At 44.1% G+C, this 23,278-nt stretch overlaps 1 protein-coding gene across 1 annotated transcript in view; it reads left to right on the forward strand.

The window, feature by feature from the left end:
- Scml4 (Scm polycomb group protein like 4) overlaps positions 1 to 23,278 on the forward strand; it is a 101,563-nt gene that overhangs the window by 48,407 nt on the left and 29,878 nt on the right. Inside the window, exons 4-6 of the mRNA XM_076859880.2 lie at positions 13,180 to 13,309; positions 16,190 to 16,390; positions 20,472 to 20,666. Coding sequence (XP_076715995.1) covers positions 13,180 to 13,309; positions 16,190 to 16,390; positions 20,472 to 20,666 — 526 coding nt within the window. The remainder of the gene's footprint in view (positions 1 to 13,179; positions 13,310 to 16,189; positions 16,391 to 20,471; positions 20,667 to 23,278) is intronic.

Here is a 23,278-nt window from a genome sequence, read left to right on the forward strand (position 1 = left end):
CTTGGTAAACACAGGCTGAGAAGCAAGCCTCTCTCCAGGCAGCACACGAGGGACAAGGCCTCATTGTTACAACGTGGCACAGAATGCCTGCTGTCACATGCATTTTTACGAGTGGAGAAAGCAAATTACACCAGATGGGGAAGCTGTAAGGCGAACAGATTTCGGGGTCATAGCTGAACACACGTTACTAAAGCCTGCATCGGAATTAGTGTCTGTGACACTGAGCTTTCCCTGACTGTTCTTACTGGGGTGGCTCTTGAAGCCATTTCCCAGAATTCGTTCGTCATTCCTTTGAGTAGAAGCAGATGATGTTCCTGAGCCATTTAAATGAATAACACAAGCAGGCCAGTATCAAAGGACGTAGAATAGTCCTCTCAAAATGGGTAACCATAAGGAAAATTCAGGGTGTTAATTGAGTTTCCTGCTTATATAGAAGGTGCTGATGTCAAGTTTGGCTACAAGAGGGCAAAGCAGGCAAAATTTTAAATCCTGTGACCCTTTTAAGAATTAACAATGATTTGAAGAGACTGAAAGGACAATAGATCTTCAGATGTAACCACAATCCCAGAAACCAACCCAAACCCGAGGGGCAGCTCCTTCTGTAAGACATGTTGGAAGAAGAAAGAACATTCTGCTTGTTCTCTACAAGTCTTTTGGGCATTAGGAAATGAGTTTCAGAAGTTTTCCTCCATTTGTTTTTCTTGAAATTAAGATTTGTGTTTCCATCTTGAGACCTGAATACTAAAACCCAAATGCAAATTGGCAATTAACTCTCATATATTAGGAAAATGTATGGAAATGATTTCAGGTCAGCAGAAAGAGCTTCTGAAACAGTTGGTAATGAATTCAACCTTTATCCCGTTGCTTCTCCCAGTTCTTCCAAATGCTGGAAAATAAAAACAGTAGGTGTGGGGAAGGTTGGTTACTCCAAGTTATTTTAAGGTCATTTTTCTTTTAGTAGGAAAAAAAAAAAAGCTTTTACTAAGTCATCTCATGAGGTAAAGTCTTCTGTCATTGTTGCGTTTTCTGACACAGGGGACCTTCTTCACTCACAGTGTGTCAGCTTTAGAGTTGTGTCTCTGGGGCCGGCCCAGGGCAGGTGTCACTCACTCAGGTCCCTGTGCCATTGCTGGCATCTGGGAATTGTATCTGGAGGGCTAAGCTGGGCAGCTCTTCTATTTATAGAGCCAAGAAGCAAGTCCAGGCTCTGAAGAAACAGACTGAAAACTTCTCTCTTCTCTTTGGCCTTCTTCTTGCTCCCCTGGGGGCTGTGACCCAAGAATGAAAATTACCAACAGACACAGCATTTTTGGAGCCAGGAAGAATGGAAATTCAATCCATGGAATGGACCTGATTTTGCACTTTTCCTGTCTCCTAAAAAGGACAGTTTTCAATGCTCCTGATGCTCAGAGACACCTCGGGTCAGGATGAGAGTTTTTTGGTTGGTTGGCTGGTGGTACAGGTCCTGCACAAAGCCAGCAGGTCATTTTCCTGACTCTGTAGGATTTTTTTCTGGGGAAAAAAGCCACAACTCTCTCTCTCTCTCTTTTTTTTTTTTTAATATCTACTTCTTAGTTTTTTTAGGTGGACACAATATCTTTATTTTATTTTTATGGGGTGTTGAGGATCGAACCCAATGCCTCACACATGCCAGGTGAGCATGCTACCACTTGAGCCACATCCCCAAACCACCACAACTGTTTTTTTGAGTCTGCTTCCCTTATATTTAGGAAAACATATGAGAAATATTTCAGGCCAAGAGATCATGGACTGCTTCTCAAGACATAAGTTTAATATTCTAGAAGAATAACTCCAGGCAAGGTGCCAGACTGAATGATGTTCTCACCCATCAATGATGACATGAGAAAGATAACCATTTGAAGTCTTCATAAAGCTAAAATGATTCTACTTAAAGGATTATCCTTTGTTTGGAAGCATATTTGCTTGCTATTGTTTTTGTGATAAACTAATTTTTTGATTCATTAAATGTTAAATGCTGATAGGATTTGGTAATTAAAAAATATTCTTAGCTGGCAAAATAAAGTTGGCAACCTATTAGCTCTCCCTGGTTTTATTTGGACAATTCTCTGGATTCTGACACCCTCATTTTACCATTAATGAAAGGACTTTAATTGTGGAGAAACCAGCAAGGAAATTGGACAGTCTCACTCCATTTACCAAATGGCCACTAATTTGGCAATTTTAGCTAACTGGGACACAGTTAGGAGACAGAAGTTATTAAAAAGAATTCCTGACCAAGCGAAATAAGATCTTACTTGGTCTGACCTTAAAGATTTTGAATTTTATTACTAAGAAAATACTTCCAAGGCCTCCATCAGAGTCCACTTACCTTTACTGTAAACATTTCTTACAGACTCAATTCTAGCAGTTTATGGCCTTCTATTTGAAGGGGAAGGTGTTCTTGGAGAGAAGACCAAACAGACACCTGGACCCTAAAAGCATAGTAAGAATTATTGTTATGACACGGTACTAGTATACGAACAATATAAAACAATAAAATAATACAGCAATAACATCAGTATTATAAAATAACAAAATATAATTTATCACGTCAAAATAGTAGAGTGATGTGTTGATGATAATAATATTATCATAATGAAATAATATGATCTGGAGCCTTTGGCAGGCTTTTCTGGAGATTCTCAGGAGGCCTCCTTGTGCTGACTGCGTCTCAGGTCTGTGCTGATGGACGTTTGTCCCTTCTTGGCTGGAGGTGTTCCGAGCTACTAGTCAATCACCTCTGTGCTCTTGCACATGTGGGAGGTCTCTCTGGTCCAAGAACTGACGCAAGCTTCCCCCTTCAAGACCCAAGAACAGTTAATAGTAGTGAGCGCGAACTGCTTCTGAGTCTTGAGGCTAACTTGAGTGAATTGCAGGCCGAAAAGGAAGGGTTAAACTGGCGGTCATGTCCCCTGGAGTTCATAGGTCAGGCCCCCTCCCAGGGCCCATCTGGTCATCTTTCTCTTGACCTCAGGCCAGCAGCCACATTGCTGGGGCATGCTTGCCACTGGTGTGAACATCACATTTTATGGCCTTACTGCCCCCTGTCACCTCTGACAAAGGAAGCAAAAGCCTCTTAACATCATATCTTCTGTGAAGAGCCATGCTCTGCTATGAAGATAGCTGCCTTCATTCTCAAACAGAACACTTACTTCTTAGCTCAAAGCGTCTGTTATTGGCTTTGGACCTTCGTTCAGAGACTCCCAAAGATCAACAGGTAAATGTTCTTAAATTTCCTGACTAAAAACACTACTGAAATCTTTTTAAAGAGACAGGAAGGATTGGCTCCAAGGATGAATGCTAGCTTCTATTCGGTAGGTACAGCTATTCTGATGTAGGATTTCCATCTGGCTGGTCAAAACTGTGAATTGGATAATAGTTGTTGAAAACAAAAAAAGAATTTTAGTTTTTTTCGTGCCACTCCCAATGTGACGCCCATAGAGATCACTTTTTAAGACTCAAACACTTTTAAGTTTAGTCAGCGTTTTAAACATTTTTACCCATCATTTTCTCAAGTCTGTTAGTGAACACAATAATAAATACAGTCCTATTCTGCAGCATTTGCCAATTTCCAAGGTGAAGATATTCCCCGTGTAGCTAATTTTGAGCTATATTATGGTAAACCTGGACATGGGCTGAGAAAGGATGTTCAGAAGCACAGCTTTGGTGCTACAGGTGCAAAGTAAAATGATTAGAAAGTGATGAATTTTGAGTATTTATTGCTTCTGTTTTTAATAAGCTTTATTTAATTATGCATGTATACACTTGGATTCTAATAATGATTATTTAGCAATAAACATGCAATATTCCTGAAACTTTAAGTCATCTCTTATGGATAAATATTAGCTGGCTCCAGCACCCCCTGCTCTGAGTTCTGCTGTAAGCAGGATACATAGAAACACATTTCCAACGTCCCTTTTCTCATCAACAGGGCTGATTGATTTGACCCCACAGCTGCTGATGTATGAAACTTGGCCCCCTCCCCAGTTTCTGTAAGAAACCCAATTACACCAAGCATTTCTCGAAATGTGTTGCTTCTGAACAAGATTGTTGGGGTCACAGGGCACGGTGGACAGGGTGACATTAAATGATTTTCAGTGATACAACTGTTTTTCTGAATTCCACTTTCTTCACTGGTGGTTTTCCTTCTTCCTTCTTGCTCCTGGTACCCTGGGGTACAGTTTCATTGAGTCTCTCTTGCCTTTCCTCTCGGCAGCAAGATTAAATCATTCCTCGCCACCCCACGCAGAGCAGCAGCCCACTCCCTGCTCCTCTTTAGATCCAGATGGAGAATCTCAACCCAACGCAGAGCTGCTGGGAGGATCTCCAGCATCCTCGTCCTTCCCCCACATCATTTGCATCTCTGAAAGGCACATTCCCCTCCCACCTCCAAGCATCTTCTGATGTCATTGCAATGCCCACAGTATATTGTATTTGGACAATTTTATTTTCCTAGGAAACTTTTAGTGCAAAGGATGTTTAGTTAGGATCCCAAATTTGCCCAAAGCGGGCCTCAAGGCCAAAGGATACTGATGCTTTCATTTCTTGGGTATTTAATCTATCCCCCATGTGCAGGGCGAAAAGGTGGTATCAGTGGATCCAGTTGAGGATCCCGTGGACCCAATCGACTCCTAGGAATGGAATTAGGTCATTGGCCACAAACTTTCTGTTATTGAAAATAATTTGCATTTCTACCAGGCAAGTAGACTAAAGTCTGAGGTCTTAAGCAGGCTAAATTATTATTCAATTTAGTATGCTACATTTCTTCTAATGAGCATTTGATTTATGGCATGGACTCAGATTCATTGCTTCCAAAATTTGTCTACTGAATGGTATATACACAGCCTTAAGGGTTGGGAGAGAGCTTAACAACCAACAACTCTAGCCCATTAATGGATTGGAAGATGAAATTCAGAGGCATTGAGTGAGTTTCTCATAGTCTAATATGAGGTGGCAGCAGAACTAGAATTAAAATTAAAACAATGGTCATACAGGATGGCAAAATACAAGTAAAATGATAATAAAATTTTTGTGTCTTAAATGTATAAAAAGAAAAGCAACAACAACAAAAACCAGATAATATCTCTGTTTTAGCCAGTTTTTCTGCTGCTGTGACTAAAAGATCTGACCAGAACAACTGTAGAGGAGGAAAAGTTTATCTTGGGGCTCATGGTTTCAGAGGTCTTAGTCCATAGACAGCTGGCTCCATTCCTTGGGGCTTGAGATGAGGCAGGACATCAAGGCAGAAGAGTGGTGGAGGGAAGCAGCTCACATGATGATCAGAAATCAGAAAGAGAGACTCCACTCTCCAGATACAAAATATATAAATATATAAAGTCATGCCCCCAATAACCTCCTCCAATCATACCCTACTCACCTTCAGTTACCACTCAAGTTAATCCCATTAGGGAATTAATTTGTAGGCTCTCATAACCCTATTATTTCTCTTCTGAACCTGAGCTTTTGGGTGACACCTCATGTAGCCAAACCATAAGGATCTCTAAGTCCCATCTTCTTGCCACTCCCCTGCAATGCAGGGGGGGTGGAGTTGATGACTGAAATCATGCCCATTTCCCACATGTTGGAATGTGAACAACTTCCTCTTTGTGTCCTCTCCCAGAAGTTTCACACTGAAGGTTTACTTCTTGAGTAGGCATATTTTGAAACGTAGGGTCAAAAGCAGTGTGATTGCTCCCCCAGAATTAGTTAAAGCAGCAATAAGTAAACACATGCTAACGTTTTAAAACTAACATAAAATATACTATCAAAGCAAAGATCATGTGAATGAACCTAAAAATTATCCTGGATTTTGCAATCATAACCTCACTTCTGTCTTCAAAGCACATCCCAAACCCAACTAGTTTCTACCTCCCTACCTCCACCCTAGTTCAGCCACCAGGATCTCTTGCCTGGACCATGCAGTGACCTCCTTACTAGTGTTCTCTTTCATGTTGCCTTCCCTCTTCCCAACCACTGTCTTTGCAACATTACAGTTTCCTTTATAAAACAAAATCTGGGTTGTGTCTTCCTGCACACAATTTTCTAATTATTTCTGTCGATCTTAGAATAAGATCCAAACTCTTTTTTTCACCACAAACTGGGTGATTTGAAACAACAGCTTTGGATGGAAGTAGAAGTCTGAAATCAAGGTGTCAGCAGGCTGTGCTCTCTCTGAAGGACCCCGAGGACAATCCTTCCTTTCCTCTTCCTGGTTCCTGCTGTGTGCCAACAATCCTCCGTGTTCCTTAGCTCTGTGTATCACTGATCTCTGTCTCCGTTACCATGTGGCATTCTTCCTATGTGTCTGTGTCGATTTCTCTCTCTTTCTGTAAGGACACCAGTCATTGGATTAAAGCCCACCATCATCCAACATGTTTAATTTCAATGTGATTACATCTATAACCCTATTTGCAAAGAAAGTCAACATTTATGGGTGGAAGTTAAGATTTGAGCACATATTTTTAGGGAAGCCCAATTTCATCCCACAATACTGACTTAGAAAGTCCTTATCACATAATCCTGACCACCTCACTGATCCCATCATCCATCCTTCTGCCTCTTGTCCACAGTTCCTTGAAGTGGCCCAGATTCCCTGGTCCCTTGAAGAAGCCAAGCTTTAGGAGGCTGACATGAGTTAGATCATCTGCCTGGAAAGTTCCTCCTTTAGTCACAAAAGACCACTCCTTTACATTGAGATGCTGACTTAAATGTCACCCACTTATATACACAGGATCCCTTTTGATCACATCATCATATTTCACTTCTCAGAACAGTGCTTCTCACAATATGAGTTTTATTGTGTGTTGGTTGTTTGTCTCCTGCAACAATATTAATTCCTGAGAACAGGCACCTCATGTCCTCCACTCACAGTGGAATTCTTAGCACTTCGAACAGCGCCAGGCACACAGTAGGTGCTCAATAAACATTTGTTGAATACATGATTGCCTCATTGATTGAATGAATCAATGGATGTGGTTTAAAGTCCAGCTAGCACTTGTAAAAGCAGTACTTAAGAACCATTTGGTGTATTGGGAGCAACTTGCTCACAAAGTATTATCTGCCAGGTGTGAGGTAGGAGGGTGTGTGCAAAGATTCGTGAAGATGTGATCTTAGGTGATACACATAGAAAATGTAAATGGGTCCCAATTTCTCCCTTCTGCCATGGCTATACGGATAAGAAACTGGGGATTCTTTTACATTTATGGAATTTCTAATAGTTGCAATATTAATAATAACAGCTATAATGCCAGTTAGCCTTTATCAAATCCTCACTTTGCACCATGTTAAACATTACATTGAATTCTTGCCTCACCCCTTCAATAGTATCAACATCCTAACTTTACAGATAAAGAAAAGCAGGCTCTGAGAGCCATAGTAGGAAGCCTCAGGACAGAGCTGGTGAGTGTGCTAGCTGGACTCTGAACCCACATCCAAAAGCCAGATCTCATTGCCATTGTATGTGCCCTCTGCCACCCAATCTCATTCAGAAAATGTGCTTTGTTGGTTTATGCTCTGCTGACGTGCAGGTGCCTCCACACCTCTTCATGCTTCCCCAACTACTACCCCTGTGCCCATATTACCCTCCTCTTGATTCTCACCACTCTTTAGTAAATGCTTCTGTTATTACAAGAGAAATACTTGAATTTTACATCAACTGACCCTTTCTCCTTTAGTGTCCTTCTGAACACACTCTCAGTTTGCAAACAAATCCCCTCCAAGTTCTCTCCAATGATTCTCCAGCAGATGATTCTCCTACAGAAGGTCCTCCCCTGAAAGACAGCTGAAGTAAGAAAATTTTGAGGCCCATATTTTGGGTCTATAAGTGGAAAAGAAAGATGAACTCTCTGGGTGCCATAGGCCTGTAATCCCAGCAAGTTGGGAGGCTGAGGCAGGAGGATTGCAGGATTGAGGCCAGCTTCAGCAACTTAGCAAGATCCTAAGCAACTTTGGAAGACCCTGTTTCAAAATTAAAAAAAATAAAAAGGGCTGGGGATGTGGCTCACTGGTTAAGTGCCACTGGGTCCAGTTTCCAGTACCAAAAAAAAGAAAGAAAGAAAGAAAGAAAGATGAGCTGATCCCAGATTCCCAGCCCCTTTGTTGGTGGCTCCAGTTGGCAGGGACCAATACGTTGCCCTGCCACATTATCCACGATGGTAATTTAAGGCAAAGGAAAGCCTCTGCAGCAGTCATTGGCAGCCATGTCCTGGCTGAGGACTCCGTCATGGCTTTGAATGAGGTTCTGAACTTCAGGTTAAGTGGTACTAGCATCTGTCCTCTGTTGTTGGCTTTGAAGGTCAAGGATTATCAGTGGGTCCTCTTCCAGTCTTTTGCTGCTAGGAAGAGAACTTTCTTCTCTCCTCCTCTCCACTTATTCTTTTTTTTCCTGCCAGATTCTGTCTTTAATATTTTAAAAAATAAACTCAATTTTAGATGTTTTTAAAAATTTTTTTAGTTGTAGATGGACACAATACCTTTATTTTTTAATTTTTATGTGGTGCTGAGGATTGAACCCAGTGCCTTACTCATATGAGGCAAGTGCTCTACCACTGAGCCCCAGCCCCAGCCCCTGCCCCCAAATACCTTTATTTTATTTATTTATTTTTATGTGGCTCAGACATGCCAGGCAAGCACTCTGCCATTGAGCCGCAATCCCAGCCCTCTATCTTAGATTTATAGAAGAGTTACAAAGACAGAACAGAACTTGGGGAAGTACCCTGCCCCTAGTTCCTCCTATTGATACCATCTTATGCTACGATGGCACATTTGTCACAACCAGTGAATCAATAATAATAAATTGGTATTAAGCAAAGTCTGTACTGTATTCAGATTTCATTAGCTGTCCTCTATTCTGTTCCAGGATCCCACATTATATTTTGTCATCATGTTTCCTTAAGCTCCTGAGATGTAATTGTTACTCAGTTTTTCCTTATTTATGTTGACCTGGGCAATTTTGAGGAGTACTGGTCAGGTATTTTGTGGAATGTTCTGACTTTGGGGTTTGACTACAGTTTTTCTCAATACTAGACTGGGGTTATTGATCTTTGGGAAGACCTCAGAGGTAAGTGACATTTCATGACGTCATATGAAGTACATACTATCAAGATCACTGGTGATATTGACCTTTGACACAGGATTGAGGTGGTATTTGTCAGCTTTCCTCACTGTTAAAGCTACTTTTACCCCTATTTTCATCTGTACTGTTTGGAAGGAGGTCACTATGTGCAGCCCACACTTCAAGACAAGTTATGTTAGTCTACTCGGGAAAGAATTATCTATGTAAGTTATTTGGAATTTTTGTGTATGAGATATTTGTCATTTACAACTCTCCCTAGCATTACATGTTAGAGTTGTTGTGAGATTTATATGAGCAATAAACAGTCTAGATGTTTAAGTTTCCACCACCACCACCATCATCATCATCATCCATCTTTCTAGGGAAGGATCATCAATCACAAGGATCTCTGTGTGATTTTCTTGAAGTTCACAGGGAGGGGAGAAATGACAGCTTGCCAATTCTGTTTTCCCTGATGAACGTCATTATCTTTAGATTGGGGTTAAAGGGCTGTAAACCTGCAAAGGTGGATTAAGCTGAGGTCCTTCCAGAGGCCTGCCCAGAATCCTCTGGTACTCATGGCCAGCCTCTCCATCACAAGTCGTGCAGAGTGGGATAGTATTCCCAGGAACCCTTGATGCGTGACCTCCAAAGACTGGCAGCCCCTTGGCAAATGAGGAAGCCACACCAAAGCCGTGGTGACTGAGTCACAGCAGGCTTCTGATGTCTCATTCCCACCACTGAAGTTTCTGTTAAATTATTTTTATAATATTTGGCAATGTATTGCTACATGATGGGCCCTTAATTTTTTAAATGCTGTGCTCAGAATAAGATGAAATCTGTTGTTAATCTTAGCTTCTGATGAATACAGAGGCTCCCTCAAGAGCTAAACTCTGTACCCAGACAGCACTCTGCAGTCGATGGGCTTGCTGATGGCTGATCTCATTTTAAATGCATTTCCACACATTCAGTGTCCCCTTGGTGCTGTTCAGCAGCCACACTCCCTTCCCAGTCCTCCCACCCTCCTGATTCACAAGCATGCTCACCTCCCCTGTCTTCCTGCTCAGCTTCCTGCATCCCAAGGAAATTAGAAGCCATCAGAAAAAGACCTGCAAGATCCCACCTCCCGATCCACCTACCCTGAAGCCAGACCTTTATTTTTTTTTCAATATAGCTTTTATTTATTTATTTAATGTTGTCTGGTAACTACATGACAGCGGAATGCATTACAGTTCTTATTACACATGTAGAGCACAATTTTTCATATCTCTGTATATAAAGTATGTTTACACCAATTCATGTCTTCATACATGTACTTTGGATAATGATGTACATCACATTCCACCATCATTGCTAATCCCCTGCCCCCTCCTTTCATTTTGCAAAACTAAAGCTCTAAATTCACTCAACAGTAATTCATTCCCTCCTTCCCCCAGGCCCTGGCAACTGCGACTCCATTTTCTCTTTGAATTTGACTTTTGGTGGTTGTCAATGGTGCTCTATGTATATGAATATACAAATATCTCTTTGAGGTCCTACTTTCAGTTCTTTTGGTATGTGCTCAGAAGTGGCTTGCTGGGCCTGTCGTATGGCAGTTGTTTTTTTTTTTTTTTTTTTTGAGGAAATGTCTTTCACTTTTCACAGAAATGTTATATTTTACTTCTCTACCAACAGTGCACAGGAGTTCCAGTTTCTGTACCACCTCACCAATATTTGCTATTTCATGGGGGTTTTGTTTGATTGTTTACTAGTAGCTATCTTAACGGGTGCAAAATCTTTTTTGTACCTAAGGGGCAAAAATCCTTTTTTTTAAACATTTATTTTTTAGTTGTAGGTGAACACATACTTTTATTTTTATGTGGTGCTGAGAACCCAGTGCCTCATGCATGCTAGGTGAGAGCTTTTCCTCTGAGCCACAACCCCAGCCCCAGGGAGTAAAAATCTTTTAATCTTACTTTTCTTTCTTTGTTTTTTTAATTTCTCTGTTTATCGAGATATTTATTACTTCATTATTATAATTTTATCAATGAAGGTTTTTACACAATGTTTATGAGATTTCCAGACATTGTACAGTTTTTGATTTTGTGAATGGAAGTTTTGTCATTGTTTTCTAATGATTTATTACTTATTTGCAGGAATTGATTGATTTTTGACAGTTTCTTTCACATATTATACAATTTACACATTTAAAGTGTATAAAGCAGCAGTTATTTGTTTAAAATATTCAGAAATATGGGCAACCATCTTCACAGTGCTTTGGTTTTTATTTATGTATTTATTTTGGTGCTGATGATTGAAGTCAGGGTCTTACACAGTGAAGCATGCATTCTACCACTGAGCCACCCCCCAGTCCCACACAGTTTTAGGATAAGTTCATTACCTCAAGGAAAAAAAAACAATATCCTTTTCCCTCTTTTTATGTCTCATTCTCTTCTCCCCTTTATGACAAAATTCCTTGAATGAGTTGACTACTTCCTGATCCCAGTGCCTCTCTCCCATTATTTCCTAATCTTATTCCAATCAGGAACCACCCCATTTTAAAATTTCACCCCAAAATACAACTTCCAAATTGCCCTTCCCATGCCCTTTCCCTGTTTATTTTTCCATAAGTTCTTATCACCATATAACAGTCAATATATGTATTTAAGTATTCCATTTGTTGTCTATCTCCCACAATAGAATGTAAACTCCATAAGGGTAAAGATACAATTTTATTTCATTTGCCTTTTTTGTTCTCTGTTGTATCCCCAGCAATTAGAAGAGTATCTTGCATAAAAAAGGCCCAAGATGCATATTTGATGAATAAATGTAGAATGAGTGGGTAACTAGCAGTCAATACTTTTTACCAACCACTAATAATATTATTCTATCCTAAAAGTACAGGCTATGGATGGGGACTGTTCGTATGTTAACAACCGAATAGACAACCTTGCTACTCAAAGTGTGGTCCAAAGTCAGTACCACCTATGATCTCATTAGGATACAGAATCTCAGGTCTGTTCCCAAACTCCTGAGTCAAAGTCTGCCCTCTAAGGAAACTCATTAGGAGGTTTCTTGGCAAAAGATGAAAAGCTCAGGGATTGAGCGACAGCCTTCAACTTAACTATGTAATAGAATCTGAGCACCTTTTGAAACTCCTGACACCTGGGTCCCACTTCCAGAAACTGACTTTCTTCCTCTGGAATGAGGTGCAGACAGGTCAGTGGTGAAGAAGGTTAGTAACTAATGGCTTCGCTATTTGGGAGTAGAGAGCTAAGATTAAAAGCTTGTCTCTGTCCCAAGCTTGGTACAGAGAATGATTTGTTGATATTGATCTTATCATCTCCACCAAATTCCATAAGAGCAGATTTTAGCTCTTCATTTGTGGTTTCAAATGAGATCTTCAAGGTGGCTGCTGCTCACTACCAGGAAAGGCACTCCTGTCCACATGCAGGCCAGCTGCAGAGAGTCTGCTGCAGGAAATAAGCACAGAGCAGTGTTGGTCCCTGGAGGGATGGCTCCTGCTTGCTTTCTTTTCCAGAAGGATCAGTGATCTTTGCAAGTAGAGAGCTCAGCAGAGAGTGAGGAGTGCTTCAGGGTCAGTCTCCTGGATGTGGGCAAAGCCCTGTCTACAGGATTCTAGGGAGCACAGGGACACAGGCGGGGAACTGTCCCTCCCATCCTGTGTCCTGCACTCATAGGGCTTATGAGTGACACTTTTGTTATTGTTGTTGTAGATGAACACAATACCTACATTTTATTTATTTATTTTTATGTGGCGCTGAGGATCGAACCAAGTTCCCCTCACACATGCTTGGCAAGTGCTCTACCACTGAGCTACAACCCCGGCCCCACAACCAGTGACACTCTATACCTATTGCTTGGCACCATCATTTCCTGGGTGGCTCCACTATAAGGGTGTGGTGCAGAGCTGACCTCTGAGTGTAAACCCCCAATATGAATCTTGATGATGAACTTGAATCTGAACCTCATTCCTCCAAGCAGCACAATAGGAAAGTTCAGAGGCATGACAGAGAACAGCAATTAACTGACCTCCGGGAAAGATTCTGGAAGGGCACGGAGAACGTTTCTAGGTTTCCACTGACCACTTGGGCTCTCTCTTGCAGCTCAAGTCTCGGGTGCTCATGACTCCTTTAGCCCTCTCACCTCCGAGGAGTACTCCGGAGCCCGACCTCAGCTCAATCCCTCAGGATGCAGCCACCATACCCAGCTTGGCAGCCCCACAGGCTCTCACAGGTAGGTCAGCAGGATGGACTCCAAGGCTGTGATGGTCTGTAGGTAACGGTGTGGCCCACCATCTAACAGTTCCTTTATGTACTAAAATGGTGTCACTGAGACAGATGGACGGATAGGACAACCAGATTCTCTGAAAATATGAGTTTACTTGCCTTGCAGTTTAGATCATTTGAATCTTGGTTTTCAATGCAATTTGAGCTCAACTGGTTGCTTGGGGGTGGGACAAGAAAGCGTGGCTAGGTGCTTCATTTCAGAGCCAAGTTTCTGGTGCACCAATGTGAGCCTGCTGACCTCAAGAATGTTTCCATGTCTGTGTTTGCACATCAGATCCCCTAAGAATAATCTCCTTTAGCCCCACATAGTACCCTCCAGCGTGGGCAGGTTGTGTGCATCCTAATTTTTCTGAAAGAACACCCACAACAGTTTCATTCTAATAGTGACAGTAATCTGATGTGCTCATCTACCCGTGCGCACATACGCGCGCGCGCACACACCCACCCACACACACACACACACACACACACACACACACAGAGAGTGACCCCCATCACAGTCCCACTGGCTGCTCCCATCCCACTTAAGTCCCTCAGTCCCCTCCCATGGCTCTTGGGTAAAGACCAAACCTGTTAATATAGCTGAATAGGCCTTACTGGCTCCACCCCCTGGGGTCCTGCCTACTGCCCTTCAGTCAGTCGCCAGGGCTGGCCATAGGGTCTTAACACATCCTCCTCCATCTGGAATGGGCTTCCCTTCTGGTGGGTCCTCCTTTCTGCCTCGACTCAGGCACACCTTCCTCTAGAAAGCCTCCTTTGCCTTTCCTGCCAGGAGCTCCAGACGAGCTCTGCCGGTGAGCTGGGCTAGTTCCTCCTGGTGTCCCTCACAGACTCCTGGCCTCACCCCAGCTCCTGTGAGAATCTAAAGAGGTCCACCTCCCTCCAGGGCTCTGTGAAGGCCTGGGCTGGGTCATGTTACTCAGTGCCTGGCACAAAGACCCCTTGCTAATTTGACTTTCTTTACCATCTGGAAGGAGTGGAAGGGAGCTGGCCCCAGAGCATGAAAGAGCCCTTGTCTTCAGAAGGACTTGAGTCCAAATCCCCGTCACACCATGGACTTCAGGCTTCAAGCTGTCCTCTCAGTACTTTCAGCCTGGTTTCTTCCTTGGTTGTGCAGTACTGATAATGCCCAACTCTCAGGCTTGTCTTGAGAACATAAGAGGTGCTCAATAAAAGCAAGCTTTCTCCATCTTTCCTGTTACTGCTTAACCTTTCCAAAGTACATTTGGTCTCCTCTTAAGGAGATCTTAAATCCCTCTTCAGGCTGGGGATATAGCTCAGCTGGTAGAGTGCTTGCCTCTCACACACAAGGCCTTGGGTTCAATCCCCAGCACCACACATGCATGCAAAAAGTCCCTCTTCAACACTCCCTTGCCTAGTGGCCACTAAGGTAAGATGTTTATATCCTGGGAGGGTGGGGTGTGTCATGATGGGAAGGGCAGACACTTAAACTGGGGGTGTTAAGTATGGAAGAAAATTCTACACCTGCTCTTAACATACATTTTTATCTCATCCTGGTAAACTTCTATTTTTTAGATATGTTTTAGAATATAAATAAATACCTGTGAGACCAGCCTTTACTATGTCACTGAAAGGGAGAGAACAAATTTTTCCACCTTATTTGGGTTTGTTTCTCTCCAGAGGTGGGCTAGAGAACTCTTTGCTTACGGAATGTGGCTTGATTTCAAGGACATTGAGAAACTTTGGGCTTTTCTAAGCAAGGTGATAACAGCGTAACTGTTATTTTAAAATCTGAAAACAAATGTTCTGGTAGTAGGGGACAGGAAATAGGCTGACCCATGAGGAAACTATTGTCAAATTATAGGTAAAATAGATGTTTGGGGGTGGGAGATTATGTCATTGTCCTAGAACAGAATTAAGTGGAACTTGTGTAAACTAAGTGGGAGCCCCTCAGCCAACTGCCTAAGTCACTTATATTGATGATAATCAGCTCTGCGGGTGGTCTTCTCTGTTGGAATGTTTTCTCCTTAAGAAGGATTTAGGAGACATTGCCTTTTCTTTTAAACTTCGAAATTCATAAAGATTCCCCTGTAATTTACTGAAATCTATTGTATATGGAAAATCAGTATTGTAGACATTCTAACATTTTCTATAGCTTTATATTACATAAATTTGATACTTTCCTGTAAAAAATGTATACAATACATTAATAGAGTTAAGAATGTAAATAACCTCTACATAGATAAACACAGTTTGAGATATATTTTCAAAATTTTTGTACTGATATCTTATTACCTTTGGGGATCATTGATTGAGCTCCCCTAAATGGGTTGTCAAACATTTGTTTTCTCTGAGATTATGAATAGCACTCTCTTTAGAACTTCATTGAATATGCAGTCTCTGGAGTGATTGGTATCATGATAGTTTTTTATTCATGGGGAGTTCACAAAGAAATGGCCAACTTTATGTTGAGACTGACAGCTCCCTTGGATGAGGGGATATTTTGTATGTGTGCTGCCCAGTGAGGAAATACATTTATACCATGGTCCTCCTGGGTCACCTTATCAGTGACCTGAGTGCCTCAGAAGGGATCCCCCTGTATATGTGCTCCTTGGCAGGAGACTCCTTTGAGAGCAAGCCCTGGACGGTAGGGTGTCTGTCTGGCGACTTTTTTTTTTTTTTTTTTTTTTTGCCTCTTTTGCTTTTTAAGTTGGGAAGAATCTGCACTGCTTCTGAGATTTTCAGTTTTCCCAAGGTCAAGGCCAAGGGCACAGGTCTGTAGAGTCCCCCCCCCCACCTTGCATGGGGAGCAGTCAGCTGACCTGCTGCACATCTGATTCAAGGGCACTGTGGTCTCTGTTCCCAGTCTGCCTCTACATCAACAAGCAAGCCAACGCGGGGCCCTACCTGGAGAGGAGGAAGGTGCAGCAACTTCCTGAGCGCTTCGGCCCGGAGAAGCCATCCGCGGTCCTGCAGCAGGCCATCCAGGCGTGCATCGACTGCGCCCACCAGCAGAAACTGGTCTTCTCCCTGGTCAAGCAGGGCTACGGTGGCGAGCTGGTGTCAGGTGAGCCCTGGGGTAGGTCATGCGAGGAGGGCTGTGGGGGTCTCAATGATGAGAAAGTAGCCATCCTCAGGTGGTGTGGCAGGGCCTGACCTCCTCCTGCTGGGCTCCAAGGACCAGGCTTCTGTCAGGGCTCAAGAAGTTGCTTCCAGAAAGAGACAAGAAGAATGGACATCTGAATCCTCTCTAGACTCTTCTGTCTCCCAATCCCTACTTCCAACCCTTCAGCAAGTCCGATTGCTCTACCTCCAAAATACATCTGGGATCCAATCTCCTTTCATCACCCATAGCAACCACTGTGATTCTTAAAAAAAAAACAAAACAAAAAACTAAGTTAGATTATGTCCCTTCCTGTACCCTAATCCCTCCAATGACTCCCATGTCATTTCAAGTAAAATGCCAAGTCCTAACAGGGGCCCACGCGCTTGTATTAGTCGGCCCTGGCTGTCTCCTCCATCTCCAGGTCACTTCTCTCATCCCCTAGTCTCTGCTGACCATGGTGACTTCCTTGCTGTTCTACCTGCGTCCTTCAACTGTGCTTCTGCCTTGGGGCCTTTGCAACACCATTTTCCTCTTTCTGGAATGTTCTTCCCCACATGTCCATGTGACTTGTTCTTGGACGTTCTCTAGGTTCCTACTCAGATGCCTTCCTTACCAAAGAGTCCTTTTCTGGCACCTGTCTAAAGTATCAGCCCTTGTCACTCTAGTCTTCCTCACTCCCTTCCTTACTCTCAGCACCCACCACCATGAAAGATGTTTTCAACCCCAATTCAAGAGTTTATTTAAAAAAAAAAATAAAAAACAAGATCTCTCAATGTCAGAGAAATCCCTTTGCTCGCTGTCACAGCCCTCCTCCAGCTACAGCCCACACAGCAGCAGCTTCCAGAGGGAGCCCTGTTGCTCCCACCGAGTGAGAGGGGCCGGATGGAGAGCTCTTGTCCCCTTCAAATGTCTTGCCTGCAAAGGCTCCTTCTGGTCTACCCCAGGCTCTACACAGTGGTTGCTAGTCCCTGGAGCACCAAGCCCTTGTCACCAAGGGGACAGCCTGGTGTCTCCTTTGGCTCAGCACTAGGGAGATGTCCTTCCAAAGCGTCAGGGATTCTCTGATTTTCTGGCAGTAGGACCATTCAGGGAACCTGGCTGACTAGCTAGGGGAGGCTGCAGTCAGAGTAACCCAAGTTGCGTACTTCGTTTATCTCCAGCCGCCATGGCTGGGGGTGGGCAGGTTGTCCAGCTCTGCTTCCCTGACTCCATGGAGCCAGCTGACCTTTTGGAGTTCCCTCTCAGGGGGAAGCTGGGTCTCACTTGCCATGGATTGATTTTGTCAAGGGTGTGTCTGCCCCAGAGTGATTTTTAACCCCTTCCTTCCTTCCTTCCTTCCTTCCTTCCTTCCTTCCTTCCTGGTGGGGAGGACTCTGGGGATTGAACTCAGGGCCTCACATACCTTAGGCAAATGCTCTACCACTGAGCCACACCCACCCCCTGACCCATGGTAATTTCAAGACACTTTAGCAGAGAGAAGAAGCACAAAATAGAGGGGGCAGGAGAGTTGTCAGGTCCTCCGAGAGCCCTTGGCCATTCCTCTCCTGACTTCTGTCGGGAGACAGGTTCTGGGTCCTGGGCTGCCCTTGAGGTTGAAGGCCTGTCCTTTTCCTTGCTGCATTGCAGGGCTAAGGCACAGACCTGGGCTAGGAGCAGGCTCCTCCTCACACTGAGTCCACTCCTGAGAGCCTCCTGTCTAAGTGCCTTGTGGTCCCTGTGCCTAAGCTGCAGAGCTGACCCTGTGCCCTGCTTTCCTGCTCAGGCCTCTCTGTGGCCTCAGGGCCTTGGCACTGGGGAGGAGCAATGCCAGAGTGGACAGGGCCTCACCAAGATTCCTTGGCTGAGGGAATTCCCAGGCAGGCCAGGCCGAGCACTTTCTCCTGGAGTCTTGGAGAAGGCCACAGCACAGAGCCGACTCCTCACACTGCCACCTTCAGGTCACCTTCAGGTTTTTTGTGTTATAGATAAAGATGGAGGCTTGGCAAGGCTGTGTGACAGCACCAAGGTGGCTTAGGGAGGGAAGTGACTCCAGGAGAATTGCCAGACTCCTACACTCCACTTAGAAGCCGCTCTGTGTGGCACTGCTCTCTAAATGTCCCTACATCACGGCAAAGGATCACGTGGGGGCTGGCACAAGGGGCAAAGGAACCAAAGAGCTTGTGGCTACAGGAGGCTGCAGGGACCTTGGGCCACACCAGGGGTTAAGGAGACAGCAACACAGAGCCCTGTAACCCGTTCCTGGAACACCTTTTGGGATGTTCTGTCTTAGCCATGCTGTCTCAGAGGGGTCAATTTTATGATCCCATGAATTCCATGTCCTCCTGTGATAACTTTGGGGATTTCCAAGCACTTCCAAGAACACACGCACATGGATTGATGGGATAGGCCTGAGCTCCTTGGAACCTCCTACTGTGGGTTTCATTCCGTATCACCCAGGCTTTGAAGCTATTGGGGGAAAGAGGCTGTCTCACACTAAGAGGGAATTTCTAGAACAGCTGGGACAACAATGCCCTTCATAAGCATCATGGCGGCCCTTTGCCCTGGACCTGGCAATTAGAGCCACCTGGAGTGTTGAAATGAAAGGCAAGGTCACACAGAGGCCAGGTGAGCTGGGAAGTCATTCTGGCCTACTTTCTTCCTCATCTGCAGCCTGGGTCCACTGTCCTCAGGAGAATGGTCACAAGGCCTATGTGTGGTGTAAATACCAAAGGTCTTGTCTAACTGGAAAGAGTTACATGAAATAAATGGATTCTTTTGATTTATTATTACAATAGTGTAGTCCTGGGTTGGGAAAGGACTGTGAGAGAGATTCAGGAAGGCGCATGCTCAGGGCTTTATGAAATTGATAATACTTCTGAATTCAGGCAACTGTTTAGAAATTGAGTTTCTTTTTACTACAGAGAGATTATTTTCCTTTTATAAAGACTGTTTCCCCAAATGCTTCTCCAGAAGTACCCCCTGAACTCTGGTTCAGGATTAGAACTGAACACCTCAATGTGAATTCGTGTTTATTTGGATGTATCAGTGTATCTGCATCTATCTCCTTCTATAGATATGGACATAGAGACAGATACAGATATGGATACCTAGGTAGACCTGTAGATAGTGAGTAGTTATAGCAGGCTAGCATACATATATACATTCTTATCTTTGTCTACTCAGAGGGCTTAGAATCACTGACACCTCAGTAGCAATGGGCACACCAGGTGCCCCAATCTAAATTTCTAAATATCATTCTTCAATGAAAGGAGTCAGGACTATTGAAGGAATGGCCAGTGCAGGGAAAATACAAGATTCACTCGGAGCATATGGAAATGCTCAAAACCAAAGTGGTGCTAAATAAAATAAAAGAGAGGGCATGTCACAGGAGTTGGACCTGTGAGAGCTCCCAAAGACAAGAGTCAGGGCAATTTGAACAACAAAATAAATAAGATAGTTTTGGACAACCCACGGTGTGCTGAGATTAAGAAACGACTGAATAAATCACTAAACAGGGGACAACTCTTCCCCACAGAAGAATTTCAGATGACATGTAGAATTCCCCCGCCGTCCTTGAGAGTGGACAGGCTGAGTGACTTGCTCCCCAGGAACAGGATATGGAGAACACAGCAGAGGAATGTGTGGCATGCTGTCTTGGCCAGGTGAGGAGATCCAGTCCCCCCTGATCTCAGGCCTGAAGGGCACTCCATGTCTGTGGTCTTCCTTTCCCCAAACCCATAACCTCATCTAACCATGAGAAAAACATCAGGCAAAACCAAGCTGAGGGGCCTTTCACACAATACCTGCCCAGAACTCTTCAAAGCTGTCAAGGTCAACAAGGAAACCCTGAGAAACTGTCAGGACCCAGGAGACCAGGGAACTTGACAGCTGAATGCAACGTGTCATCCTGGATGAGACCCAGGAACAGAAACATAGCGGGACAGCAGGTGAAATCCAAACACGACTGACTTCAAACTGAACTTACACGGCCCTTCTCAGGGCTGGCTCACGGGCAGTTTTATCCTGTGTCCAGCTCTGAGTTCCTGTCTCTGTGCTTTTGCAGTCTCGGCTTCCTTTGATGGGAAGCAGCACCTGCGGAGTCTGCCTGTGGTGAACAGCGTGGGCTACGTCCTGCGCTTCCTGGCCAAGCTGTGCCGCAGCCTCCTGTGTGACGACCTCTTCAGCCACCAGCCCTTCCCTGGGACCCCCAGTGCTTCCGAGAAGGCCCAGGAGCGAGAGGAAGGGCGGATGGAGTCAGGTAGGCCATACCTCAGGTGGAGCTGGCAGAGCTGGCTGGGACTGAGGGGTCCCTGGACTGTACCCACCCCAGGCAGCAGCAGGAAGTGGTCACTTCAACTATTAAGCACTAACATTCAGGCTTTGAGGCTTGTGGTGATAGAATTCAGACTCCAGGAGTGATTTTCCTCACTTGAGTATAATCTAGACTTTGGGTATCTGCTCATCATTATCGAGTAGTTGAAGGACTGGGAGACTATGGAATTAAGAGATCCCAAAGGATCCAGAGCTAAGAACAGGTGAAGGTGGTGCTGCCCGGGAGTCTCAGTTGCCTGCCTGCGTGGAGAAACAGTGCTACGAGGTGTCTCTTACTGTAGGAATTTGACTGTATTTAAAAAATGTCTTAGTGAGAGCTGGTATTTATTTTGCCCATCAGAAGATGCGAAAGTAACCCAAAGGTTGAGATTCTTTTGTACCAGCAGCCACAGAATAGCTCAGGACAGACCAGGCCACAGGGGCCACACTTGCCACGGTGTGGTATTGTCTGTCAGAGGGGCTGGATGCCCATGGGAGGGGCCCCTTCCCCACTTAGCAGCCCCGAGTTATGGATTTGCAAAGAGTTGAATGTGAACCCCAAGGTAAGACAGAAATTTTTTTGCCTTTTGTCTTTTTCTGAAGGCAGCATTGTTGAAAAGCACACAGGTAGTGGAACTGGAACTGCCATGGGGTTATTCTGTAAGCATAATCCTCTTCTGTTCCAGGCACTGTGCGAAACGGTCTTAGATAAGACAAATGCATCAACTAAGAAAAGTTTTTGAGGAACAGATGACATTAAAAATAGTCACAGGCCTGGGGTTGTGGCTCAGTGGCAGACTGCTCGCCTAGCATGCATGAGGCACTGGTTTGATCCTCAGCACCACATAAAAATAAATAAATAAATAAATAAAGATAATGTGTCCACCTAAAACTAAAAAATAAATATTAAAAAAAAAACCAGTCATGGAAAGATTTAGAGCATTCAACAAAAGGGTACTTAAAAAGAAGAGTGGCTAGGGCTGGGGTTGTGGCTCAGTGGTAGAGCGATTGCCTAGCATGCATGAGGCTCTGGGTTTGAGTCCCAGCACCACATACAAATAAACAAATAAAATAAAGGTATTGTGTCCATCTACAAATAAATTTTTTTTTTTTAAAGTGGCTATACCTGAAGCCCAGGAGGACGGCAGGGGAAGGATCAATTTAGATCCTTAGCATAGATTTTCTTGGAGACTATCAAGAACCTTGCCTATGGTTTTGCTTTAATCCCTCTGGGACGTGGGAAGCGGGAAGAAACTTGACTTTCACAAGTTTCCAATTGGTAGTAATTGAATGTGGTTGATGTACGCAGATAACGTATTTGTCTGTGTTTTTCTTCATGTCTCCATGTGTGAGCTTGAAAAAGGCTTCTCGTCCCTCTGCACCCGTGTTCCCAATGTTCAATGAGAGGCTGGAGGAGCTTTATAGAATGTTTCTTTGGATTTTGATGGTTTATCAATCTGGCCTTTCTTATGAGCGTTAGCTGACTTGGAAACATTCTCAAATAAATTTATTTTCTATGGAATCTTGCAATGAGATAGCAGAATGGTGTGATTTCTCAAACCCTGGCCTCACTGTTCCATTGATCAAACAGTGGCCCATGGGACATGACATAAAGCCACATAATTCAAGTCTTCTACTATCCACTACATTTATCCTGTGAAATCAGTTTCTCCCTGTCTATGGATGGAAATTTAAGACAAATCTTATGATCTTTCTGGCTCCTTTTGTGTTACAAAATGTTCTCTAGTCAAGAATGAAAGTGCCCAGGTCAGAGAGATGCTTGAACTTTCAATTTCATTCAAAGATACTGTAGTGTTCTGCACATTCCTGGCTCAGGTTTGCCTCAGGTCAGCCACCTGCAGCACTAACAGAGGGCATGGTTGGCTTCCCTAACTATCCTCAGTGGGTGTTTCTGGCACCTCCCGTACCTACATAATCTTGACTTCAGGGCCCTTCACAATAGTGTGAGGAAGGAGGGGAGAGGCGAGAGGCAGGAGAGCTTGCCAGGATCTGCTGTGAGTTGGCATCATGTTCCCTGACCCTGGCAAATGTTTTAAGCGCATTCTTCATCCTGTGGGGTCTCACATGGATTCTTTGGTGACCCTATCATCTCTTGCCTGCACTTTCCTTGACATGTACCAATGCAGCTCTACTCAGGATGGTCACTTACAATTCCTTCCACAGTCCAAGACCTCTGGGGGTCACCTCCAGCTTCTTTCTGCTGAAATGCCCTGTGCCTCCAGATTGTCCTGTGGAAGGAATCTAAGGCAAACCCTCTTCAGATCTCTCTTCCCATGGCCTACACCCTGGTCCTTGAGAAGCATACACTCTGCCCCAACAAAATCTGGATGTGCAGGCTGGTTCCTGAGGGCACCTCTCCTTTATTCTGCCAGCCAGCTGCAGTCTCTTAGATCTCCTGTGGGCATTGAACAATCAGCCATTGTATCTCCCAAGCTCCAAGGTATTGGAGTAACAGACCCTCACAGTGTGTTCCCTTATGGCTGAAAAATACAGACTATTCACATGGCCACGCTGAAGCCATTGGGAATAGACTGAATA

Source organism: Callospermophilus lateralis, chromosome 6 (assembly GCF_048772815.1).
Source record: "Callospermophilus lateralis isolate mCalLat2 chromosome 6, mCalLat2.hap1, whole genome shotgun sequence".
Classification (NCBI taxonomy): domain Eukaryota; kingdom Metazoa; phylum Chordata; class Mammalia; order Rodentia; family Sciuridae; genus Callospermophilus; species Callospermophilus lateralis.